General features: G+C 29.9%; 3 protein-coding genes across 3 annotated transcripts; 2 read left to right on the forward strand and 1 right to left on the reverse strand.

The window, feature by feature from the left end:
- Positions 1-1,965: 1,965 nt before the first annotated feature.
- Positions 1,966-2,214, forward strand: OCT59_013942 (uncharacterized protein; the record flags this gene model as incomplete). The annotated part of the gene is made up of 1 exon (XM_066141856.1): positions 1,966-2,214. The coding sequence occupies one exon, from the start codon at positions 1,966-1,968 to the stop codon at positions 2,212-2,214; it is 249 nt and encodes an 82-aa protein (XP_066001948.1).
- A 773-nt stretch (positions 2,215-2,987) lies between these two features.
- Positions 2,988-7,042, forward strand: OCT59_013943 (uncharacterized protein; the record flags this gene model as incomplete). Its single annotated transcript, XM_066141857.1, has 5 exons — positions 2,988-5,696; positions 5,805-6,004; positions 6,087-6,146; positions 6,495-6,754; positions 6,861-7,042. 5 exons carry the CDS (start codon positions 2,988-2,990, stop codon positions 7,040-7,042), a joined length of 3,411 nt encoding a protein of 1,136 aa, XP_066001949.1.
- A 1,645-nt stretch (positions 7,043-8,687) lies between these two features.
- OCT59_013944 (uncharacterized protein) lies at positions 8,688-10,391 on the reverse strand (the record flags this gene model as incomplete). The annotated part of the gene is made up of 5 exons (XM_066141858.1): positions 8,688-8,984; positions 9,053-9,399; positions 9,598-9,696; positions 9,759-10,016; positions 10,100-10,391. 5 exons carry the CDS (start codon positions 10,389-10,391, stop codon positions 8,688-8,690), a joined length of 1,293 nt encoding a protein of 430 aa, XP_066001950.1.
- Positions 10,392-11,602: the final 1,211 nt, after the last annotated feature.

The raw sequence follows: 11,602 nt of genomic DNA on the forward strand, positions 1-11,602 counted from the left end.
TACACAATAGTAAGTGTTTTATAGTATATCGTGAGTTTAATATAGTTTATTTTATTGTTGTATCTTATTTTTCTTTCACTTGGTTTTTTTTTTCATTTTAAAAGATTTTAAAAAATAATTGAATTTTAAAAAGCTTCGGAACTATTACTAATACACTTGAAAAATAATATTGAGATTACAAATAAATTAAAAGAAAGTTTTTCTCATTTGGAAAATGCAAATCTTTCCAAATTACTCAAATTTTCAAATCAGTCCATTATAGTATAATCAATAGTTAATTTTTACCGCAAAATTTCCTAGAAACGGATAAATAAATACATATAAAATTTGCTATCCAGTAGGTATAACTACATTTGCATAATCGTGTAAATGGTGCCGATCAGGGGATAAAAAGAATTATATCATTCCGTACACATATATTCCTTCTGATAAAATTATAAATTTCTTGTAAAGTTGAATTGAAATTTGGATATCATATACGATTACTGTAGATAAGATAAAAATGAACTGATTGAAATATAAAAGTGAGGTAAAAAAAAAATTTTTTTTTTTTGCATAATTTATATTTGCAAATAATAATATTAAGATTAGTTAAAAGCATCAATTTATCAGTAATTACAATTGCAAGTTGTATATTCTTCGATTAAAAAGTGTGTACACAGTATATAACATTTAGGTCGCACACATGAGAACGTGTGTTGTACCATCACGTAATACAAAGTTTTTGATCATTCAAAATGGTTTCACAAATGTGCTGACAAAATTGTTTAAATTATTGTGCACCGGACTCCGAATATTAATATGTACGACTTATTTAAAGTTAATTAATATGGAAATATTGAATAAAACATCCAAAAAGCCAAGAAACTTATGGAGTAAATGTAACAAACAATACAGTTTAAATAATAAATATATTTAATTATCATTTAAAAGAGGCATGTTATAGTTTCTTCTATTGATGCTGAAAAGATAAATGATAGAATAATTTATATGAAAGGTTTTAGAAGAAATAAAAGAAGTATATGGTATACATTGGTGTCAACCTTGTAATACTAAAAGATTTAAGGAAATCTTTAAAAAATTGGCCTAGTGGAGATTGTTCTCCAGAAAAAATTCGTACTCATACCAAATTTGATTCTGTACTTATACTACACTATACCCTTTATGAAAACCTGTAATTAATAATAAAATGTTATTGTTGATTGATTGTAATTGAAATTATAATTTTAATCGTTTTGGCGCGACTACTCCGCATTTTTTTTTATTATTTATAAGGATTACGTTAGCTCGCAATTAAATGTAATGCCAAATACCAAAAGACTTTAAATTTTGTGTCATTATTTAATGAAAATATTTAGTATATATATATATTTTTTATAATCTATAAGAATCACGCTTAAATGTGTATTTATGCACATTAATAATACTTGGGAATAAAACAAATATTTTTGGTTGGCGTTTAATGTTGAAAAACAAATGCATATGATTATTATACATTTATAAAATCAGAATCATGTTCGGTATTAACCCAGCTGCATGTAAAGAAGTTTTTTTAGGCGGCTCTTACCTCCCCTGTAATAAACCATGTGATTGATGATCAATCACGTTAAACTTAGTTAAATTTTAAATTTTACTGCGCCATTCGTTAATACACGCCACTTGAACTAGTATTTTTTTTAATCTAATCAAAGCTTCATTATTTCTTGAAAGATATTTCTACCACATCCTGCTGAATATAAGTTTCAAAGATGTTCAAACATTTGTAAAATTTCAAGGCTACGTATTAGTAAAGAACTCATAAGGATCGACATGATGAATTGAAAAATATCACCTTACATTGCGATCGAGGTGGTGTTTACAATAACTCTTTGGGTCTTACTAAAAAAACACGCCAAGTTATAAAAACACAACTGTCCTTTGAATTATATGCTAGGCATAATGATTTATGGCACTTAGAAATTCGCAATGCAAATCATAATTATAACTTTTCAGAAAAACACATCAGGATATCCAATTGCTCGTCAACTTACAGAGCAGCAGCAAGAAACTGTTACAGCAATGATAGTTGTTGGGTCACGTCCTCGAGAAATTTTATCAACCGGCTTAACGAATGATGCAGTACAATTTAATAAGTTTAACGTGATTGTAGATCATCAATCACAGGGAAGGGGGGTACGAATAACAAAAGTGAGGGGTACGAATGACAGCCGCTAATTTATACAATAGTTTAGTAATACCATCAAGATGTTTTGTCCACATCTAGATCGTCTATTATGAAAGGTGCAACTCCCTAATTAAGTAATCCTTTACGTAATTGAAAAAAAATTCTTGGCGAAGTTTTAAGTTCTAATTTAAAGTTATTGCGACAAAATGGTAGATCATCATATTTGTGTGGTGGACACCAACCAATTGGGCCAAGGAACTACGGCAAGATCACAAAATGCAAATAATTCGTAACTTTAAAGAATCATTCAGGAAGGTTTAAATTCATTCTCAGAATGAAAATAGAATCTTTACAGGAAAATTAAGTTCGTAATTTGTAATCAGTAAAAATAATGACAATTATTTATTATTGTTCTTATAGTTCATTTAGTTTAACCCATTTTTATTCTTGTCAATCGCGAAACATCTATTACGCCTACAAAATTCTGAAACTCGCGTAACATTTTCGGGAAAACTTATCCTAAAAAATTGTAAATATTTGCAATAGCTTGATAAAAATTGTTTTTCCGAAATACTGAAATACAAATAATAAATATCGTTATTTATTTTCTATTTTCGATTTTTCGAAAGTTCTACTTCTTTTTTTTTTGCCATACCTTCGAATAGTAAAATATTATAAATAATATGTTAAATCTTTAGAGTAAAAATTTCCCCCTTGAATATTATTATTCGATTATTTGTTGCAAATATAAAATTAAATTTTGTGATACAAGTACGTGTAGTACGTTTCAATAGCAATTTCAATACTCACGTGATAAAGAATCATGAAAATTTCGTTTATTCCTTTTAATGACGGCATCATTCCTTATAATGACGGCACCAATTCATTTAGTGAGTGTAATACCTGCAAAAATGAATATTCTTTGACGTTATCAAAACAAAAATATTGTAAAATTTGCTTAATTGAGTATGTTGAAAATTTGAATGATAATAATACATACTTGGATATACACATACGCACAAAAAAATCTCAATGTATTGAACATGAACAAGGAAGCAAGGACTTATATACATTAAATATTAAAAACTGGTGTAAAAGTTGTTCTGAAATTTTACACTTCAATCAAATTGTTACGAATGACAAATCACCTAATGCATCTTTTTATAAGATGAATTATGAAATACAAAATAATATAATTAAATGTAAAGTTTGTAGATATGAACAAGATTTTTTAAATAGTGTTGAGTTTAGTTTGTGTCCACGTTGTTATCCAATTTCTTCTGAGTGGATAGAATCATCTTTTATAAAAAAACGTATTCCGATACTTTATCTACCTTTTTGGGATGCATCTGGTCGTTGTATAGCTTGTTGGCAGTACTTAGAATTTAAATCTGACAGTCAAAAATGGTGTTCGCGTTGCCTTATCATTTATATAGGGTGTAGACATTGTTTATCAACAAATATTATTTTTGGATTAACGGAACTGTCTGAATGTAGAAAATGCAAAAGAGCCATTACTATTGATATCATAAATGTTGATAACAATTTAAAAGATTTACTTATCTTTGCAAGAATCATCAACATTAGCAATCATTATCGGATCGTTAATTATAAGAATAATCCCGACCAAAAATCTAATTCTGTATACACCTTTATACGAAAACTTGGATATCATCACTACCAATATAAGGATATACATTTAAATGCAATTAGGCCAATAATTAATGAGGATATATGTTACTATTGTAAAAAAAAATATTCTACCACGCTTTTATTTGAGCAAAAATATTGTAAAATTTGTTTGTATTGGTATTTGAAAGAATTATCTCGTAAAAATATGCGCCTAGAATTGCAAATAAGTACAAATAAAAACAAATGTTTTGAACACATTAAACCTAGAAATTTTGGTTTTTTTACACAGAATATCCAAGAATGGTGTATGAATTGTTCTGAGATCATATACTTTAAACAAATAATTACAAAATTATCATTTGATACAAATTATTACCAAAATAAATTGGTTGAATTTGAAAAGAAATGTAATTTAAGTGAACGTCAAAGACGTCAAAGTAATTCTGAATTTGAATTATTAATTTCATATGAATGGATAGAATCAACTTTAACTGGAAACCCCATTCCAATTCTTTACTTACCATGGTGGAATGATGATGATGAACAATGCATTGTTTGTAAACATATTATATCTTCAGAAGAACCTCTTTTCAAGAAATCCGATGATAATAAAAAATTAGGTGATTATCAAAAATGGTGTTCAAATTGTTTTACAATCTATACCGGATGTAGATATTGCTTAACAACAAATATTATTTTTGGATTTACAAATCAAATTCAATGTAAAAAATGTAAAAAAATATCATTTATTATCATTAACACCAAAAATATTGAAGAAAATCTTATAAAAATAAATACTGATAATCATGATAATCATAAGGAGATCGTTGATTATGTTAATAATAATAAAACTAGTATTAATCCATTAAAAATATACAATTTTATAAGTAAACTTAAATATTTTGATTCAAAATATATTAATTTAAAAAATAATGAAGACCTTTCTATACCAATCATATTTATTCCTCTTGATAATAATGAGAATATATGTTATTATTGTGGAAATAGATATTCTGTAACCCGTTTGTTTAATCAGAAATATTGTAGATATTGCCTATATTGGTTTACAAAGTTTACAACTAAAAATATGATAGGCGTACATAGAGTTACAAAAAGTATACAATGTACTGAACATGAATCAAGAAATTTGGATTTTTGTACACAAAATATCTTAGAGTGGTGTATGAATTGTTCTGATATTTCATACTTTAAACAAATTGTTACACAATATTCTTTTGATATGAAAAAACAAATTGAAATAACCCATAATGAAAATTGTATTCTATGTGGAAAACCAATTTATTCTTTAATGTGTTCGAATTGTTATTCAGTTTCTTCTGGATATATAGAATCAACTTTAACTAAAAAGACTATTCCAATTCTTTATTTGCCATGGTGGGATACTTTTAGTAATTGTATAGCATGTAAACAGAGCTTTGAATATAAATCTGATTGTCAAAAATGGTGTTCCCGTTGCTTTATAATTTATAATAGTTGTAGGTATTGTTTAAAAACAAATATTATTTTTGGATTTACAAATCAATCTCAGTGTATAGAATGCAAAAGAGTGGAACCTATTAGTATTAATGGAAATAATAATATAGATGAATTTCTTAATTCTACAATCGATACTAATGATGAGATTGCTAATTATATGAAGAACGCTGATAAAGATAGCAATCCATTAAATATCTATAACTTTATTAAAAATAAACTTGACATCTTTAAGAATATAAAAATGATTAAATATTCCGAAACTGAAGGTTTGAAGGCAATAGCTAAAGGAGGATTTGGTACTATTTATAGAGCAACTTGGAAAATAAACCCAACAAGGAAAGAAACTGTTGCAGTGAAAAGATTTTCGAATTCTCAAAGTATTAGTAAAAATTTTGTTAACGAGGTAAATAAGATTCATTTAAAATTATTTCTATTATTTTTTACTATTTTATCAGATTAGAATATCATTTTAAATGAATTGTTAATATATATATATATATATTTTTATTAGTTAAAATCGTTTAATCAATACCAAAATAGATTTGAACATATTATTAAATATTATGGTATTACACAAGATCCTAAGACGAAAGACTATATGATAATAATGCAATATGCAAATGGAGGTGATTTATGTAATTATTTACGTGAAAATTTTACAAATATTACGTGGGGAGACAAACTAGTTATTATACTGGAAATTTCAAGAGGGTATTTATTTATATTTTTTATTTAATTACAGTAAGCTTTTAAATAATTATTATATGTAAACTAAATAATTTTTCATTTATAGACTTGATTGCATTCATAAAGAAAATTTTATACATAGAGATTTGCATAGTGGAAATATATTGTCAGTTAAATCACGTAATTACTCTATAAATTATAAATGGTATATCGGAGATTTAGGGTTATCACAACCCGCAAATATTATTTCAAATGATGAAATATATGGAGTGATACCTTACATTGCCCCAGAAGTATTTAATGGTAAAGCATTTTCAAAAGAATCTGATATTTATAGTATGGGTATGATTATGTGGGAATTAACTACAGGTCGTAAACCTTTTTCCGATATTGAACATAATACTGAACTTATTCTTAAAATTGTTGACGGAAAACGACCTGAAATTACAAAAGATACCCCTGATTGTTTTGCAAAGTTAATTAAAAAGTGTTGGGATCCTGACCCCTTAAAAAGACCTCACATAAAAGAAATTCGCAAAACTATTGCTTTATGGGTATATATGAAAAATAATATTTTATGCCCATTTATTAATCAAGACGAGAAAGTAGAAGTTATTGAAAAATTCGATCAAGCTGAAAAAATGCGATTGGAATTAATAAAGGAAAATAAATTTGGTTCTGAATCTGATGCGAGCTCTCATCCTGGAGCTATTTTTACTAGTAGATTATTAAATTCATCTTCTATTATTTCATATTTAACAACTTCGAAACAAAGTATGTACTTTAATTTATCATGATCATTTAAATTATTTTTTTTATATCGAATACTGACTAATTCAAAACTGATTAATTTTATTTTTTAACGCTCAAACTTTTTAAGAATTTCTATTTGGGTCATTAAGGCAACAATCTTCTGTACGTTCTAAAAACTCTAAAAGGTCTCATTCAGAATCGTCAACTGAAAGTCAACAGCGGCAAACAAAAAAATTAAAATTTTTTCTGAAAAAAGAAACAACTCCAGCTCTTAGTGGACGTCATTATCAGATGCTAGAAACAGTATGACACACACCTTAGCCAAAAATTTTTCAGAAAACTCTCCTTATTTAAAAGAAATTCGAATATGTAAATAGTTGAAATATTTTTCTAAATAAACAAATATCTAATAATAACCAATGTATATATAATTATTAAATAATAAAATATATTTTTTTATGATGCACGTGAAATTTTAAGGACAGGATTGTGACAGATTATTAAATATCCAATGGTAAATAAAATAAATATTGAAAAATATATAAATAAATTCACTTCGGTTCAATATAAAAGTATTGTATTAACAATTTAGAAGCTTAGGTAAAAATTAAGTGGCATATAAGGTAAAACGAAGACTTACACAAGAAATAATGATTGATGCGAATTAAATCAACCAGTCATTATCAACTTGCAACGTGAGTGCATACGCATGTACTGTACATTATACAGTACGGTCTCTTCGCGGTCTAATTACCAGGATGATAAATGAAATTATGAATTATAATGCCAATCATACCAAGTAAGTCATGTGCTGATCGGACGTTGTCTACCTGAGTGAAATCTGAGTCTTCTTTTTAGAATCCAAAAAGGCTTTGACATGGAGAGCCGACCATTTTTAACATTGGAAGGAATTTCGTCAGACATTATTTTATAGATCTGGCAAAAAAATAATACAATTAAAAAAAGAAAAATCCTTAGTATGAGATCAAGCTGCGCAGCGTGTCTCATTTGGAACTGATTTCTTCTCGTATATGACGCTTCTTGTCATAGAAGTTTTGTCTGGTCGCTCAAAGATGGGGTTTACCACATCGGACTAAGCTAATACATATTATTAATAGATATAAACGAAAAAAAGAACAAAGGCTATGCCTACGAAGTAAATTTTATTATTTTTATTTAACAAGAAATAGAATAACTAATAAAACGAAATGAATGAGTAGCAGATTGTTTCAAGGGAGGAATCACTCGAGCCCTAACCCATAAAATGAGAGTTCCTTCCCCGCTACTCATTATTTCGTACCCATACACTAATCTTATCTAATATTTTACTATGAGAGTTATTCTTTTTATAGAAATTCTTCACAGTTTGCGCACAAATCTTTCCTATACTATAATCATTTATTTCAACAATCTGTTTAAAACGAGACCAAATATCATATGAAACACCCTCAGATGATATATTGGACGAAGAATTATCAGATGAAATAATCGATTCCGTTTCATTTTGTTTTTTGGCAGTCTCAGACTGAGCTGTGCTCATGAAGTAATTATCTCTATTTGCTTCTTCACGTCGTCTTTTTTCTTCATAGAGATTATTAACGATTTGCTCGATATTATTAATTCTATCGAGGATGCTTTGCGCCTCCATGACATTTCGAAGAAAGGCTAAAGCCACTTCGTGGGTTTCACCCAGAAATATAATCCATTACTTTCTTGATATATATATTATTATTACATAATTTATTGGACCATGCATTATATAATAAATCAATTTACAAAAGTGCGTGAATTTTTTCACATGATCACATAATTTTTTTATTTTCTGAAGAACTATTGAAAGATCAATGTTACGATTTTGGGATTATTATGACTTTGAAAATTTCTATGCAACAGGTACAGTATACTTTTAATTACTCAATTGAAAAAAAATCCTGAGACGCAAGTGCTGAGACGCTCATTCTTCGTCATCGTTATCTTGGTCAATTCCCTCAGCTTTCACTTCATCTTTCACTTCATCCTGTGGTGCCAACATACTGGCTTGCGATTGGAGGATGCGGACAATGATGGAAATCACTTCCTTCGCCTCACGCATGTCTCCTCCGAATGCACAGACATACAGCTTGGAAATCTTTATGGTAGGGTTCTCTGGTAAACCGGACCAAAGGATGAATCGCCATCCTATTCCAGCTGACACGATGCCGCAAATTATTGGGGGGTTAGTGATTGACTCGTCGAGTTTACGTTTACGTTTCTAAATAGCGATGTGTCAGCCAAACAGCCCAAAATGAGCAATTAAACAAAGTCGATAAAGCCAAGTACCTCCGCCGCGGTATGAAGCTGCACAAGGATTTGTGCTATTCCTTTCTGGATTTCAATCATTTTGGCTTCCGAAATCAGAATTGCGAGATCTCGGCAATAGATAACATAGTCCAGGAGGCCATAGCCACGACTGCCGTCGAAATCTTCTTCAACAACCAGCCGCGTCGATGGATATTTCGACCTAACTTTTGCAACTGCATCGACCATAAAAGGGTTAATATAATTACGTGCCGTAGCTTCGTTTGACGAAACTTCGTAATGAAATGCTGATGCAATTCTTTCGAGGTTGTCGATGAAGCGTCTCAGTTCTTGCCCGTTGAGCACAGTATCGGTTCCGAAGGTTGCATCTGTAGAGACACCAATATTGATCAGTTTACAAAGTAAGGCTGACCTTACAGCCGATTTCATAATGTACGGGACACAAATGCAGGAGAGACACTCGGAGAAACTCGGTAAAACCCAGAATAAGGTAAAAGTTATACCGTTAGATTCGGTGTGTCCTGTACATTATGAAATTAGCTGTAATAAAAACCTCAATACAATACCTATATCGAGCTCAGGAATTGCTTCAATTGCTGAATATTGGTCGTGCAAAATTTCCTTGAGCACATCTTTAGGTGTCCATTCAGCATACGGTTTTTTGCCTACAAGCCATACGTGTAAGAAAATGTTTAAGATGTTGGTAATATTAAAAAATCGACCAGACCTTTGATTCGAATCAATAAGGATATGACAATCTCTCTATCACAATTCGGATTAGTCTTTTTCATCAGGTCAGTGAATATGAACTCTTCGTCGATGGTTTTCTTTTTTGTTTCCTGATCGACAAAGTATAACGCATTCCCGTCCTCTTGCAGACGCTTGTACTTCTGTTTGGTTTTAATAAGAAGCATGTACCAGACTCCAGTCGTGTGGGGAAGGCAAATTTCCGCTGGAGTACTAAGCAATCTGACTTTGACCACGACTATAAGGTCGGAGGCCAAGAGCAAGAATGAGTAAGGCATACTGTCCGAGCGTAAGAAATATGTACAAGAAAAAAAGACGTACTAGTGTTATCCGTCAGTGGATAGCGCACGACAAGTGGCTTTCCAGCTGACGTGTCCTGCTCCACAGCCTTAAGCGTAGTATCGAGAAGAAGACTCTCGGTGCGGGCATCGAAGTTAAAGAACTCCAAGTCCAGATTGTTCTTTTGGGCCAGTTCGCTGAATCGGTTGACAAGTTGGGGTGCAAGATCTGATAAATTGGCATCTCTTTTGAGATTGAAGGTAATGTCGTCCAGTAGAGTTGGTTGAGGATATCCCTCAAGGAGAATCCAGAGAGAGTAGACTTGGTGAGACATTGTGGAAGAAATGTGTATCTAAGCCACGTTTCACAGGTATCAATTTAGACAGCAGATCAGATGATCACCTCATTCACCCGTCATGACCTATAAAAGGCTGAAAGATCGGACCAACCCCCCTAATTAGTCAACCTTATTTTTGGTCATGCACGACCAATCATTTTCTAGTTGTTAAAAATGCGCCTTATTGTTTTACAACTCAACGGAAAAAGAAGCAAGAAGAAAAACGCTAGTCGTAAATTTCGAGCGGGTCAAATGATATTTGTAACGTGAGTTAGAAATATGACTGCAGATTTCGCTAAGGAAAGATATTTTCATTGTACCGTACTTTGGAAATAAATAGGTTTTGAAAGAACTGTTGAGTGAGTATCCACAGTGAAGCGAGAAAAAACTATCACAATTCGCTCCAACCCTATAAGAAATATGTATACGGAAAGGATACGTTTTGTATACATTTTATGTACGTTTCTATAGATTCCGTATACAAATTCCGTATATTTAATAAGCAATTCATTTTTGAAAAAACTAATGTATAAGAAAATGTATACGGAAAAAATTAATCATGCGGAATGTATACGGAATTTTTAAACTTAACGGTTAATATATTTAGAAGATAATTTTACAAAAATTCCGTATCATAACACGAGATCACATGATTGTTTATTGTTTTGTTATGATACGTTTTTTGATTTTATATAAACCCTTACTTTGATGAGTTTGATCTTCCGATCTTCCTTTCTGTCTTTCCTTTCCTTTCTCTTTCTCTTGTCTTATTTTTGTTATTTTTTCTAAATTTTTCTTCTTACTTCGTCACCCCCTTTTAAAAACAAATTTTTTTTTTTTCGTACCTCACTTTAAAAAAATTTTTTTTTCGTCACTCTCCTTTGAAAAAAAATTTTTTTTCGTCACTCCCTTAAAAAAAAATTGTTTCTTTTATTCCCACTCTTCTTTTTTTTAAAAAAAATTTTTCTATTTCCTCTTTATAAAAAAATTTTTATTTTTCTAACTTTGACGTCCTCCCTTTAAAAAAAATTTTTTTTTAACTTTCCTAACTTCGTTATCCCTCTTTTTAAAATAATATTTTTTTTGGTTTATTCTTTATTCCCCTTTCTTCTTTATTTATATTTAATTTCATAGGCCAGCAGATTTTTTTTGTGAGAATATTCATTCTTTTTTGTTGATCAGTTTGGGAGTCCTTTTCTTTTTGTAGG

This window comes from Rhizophagus irregularis, chromosome 21 (assembly GCF_026210795.1).
Source record: "Rhizophagus irregularis chromosome 21, complete sequence".
Classification (NCBI taxonomy): domain Eukaryota; kingdom Fungi; phylum Glomeromycota; class Glomeromycetes; order Glomerales; family Glomeraceae; genus Rhizophagus; species Rhizophagus irregularis.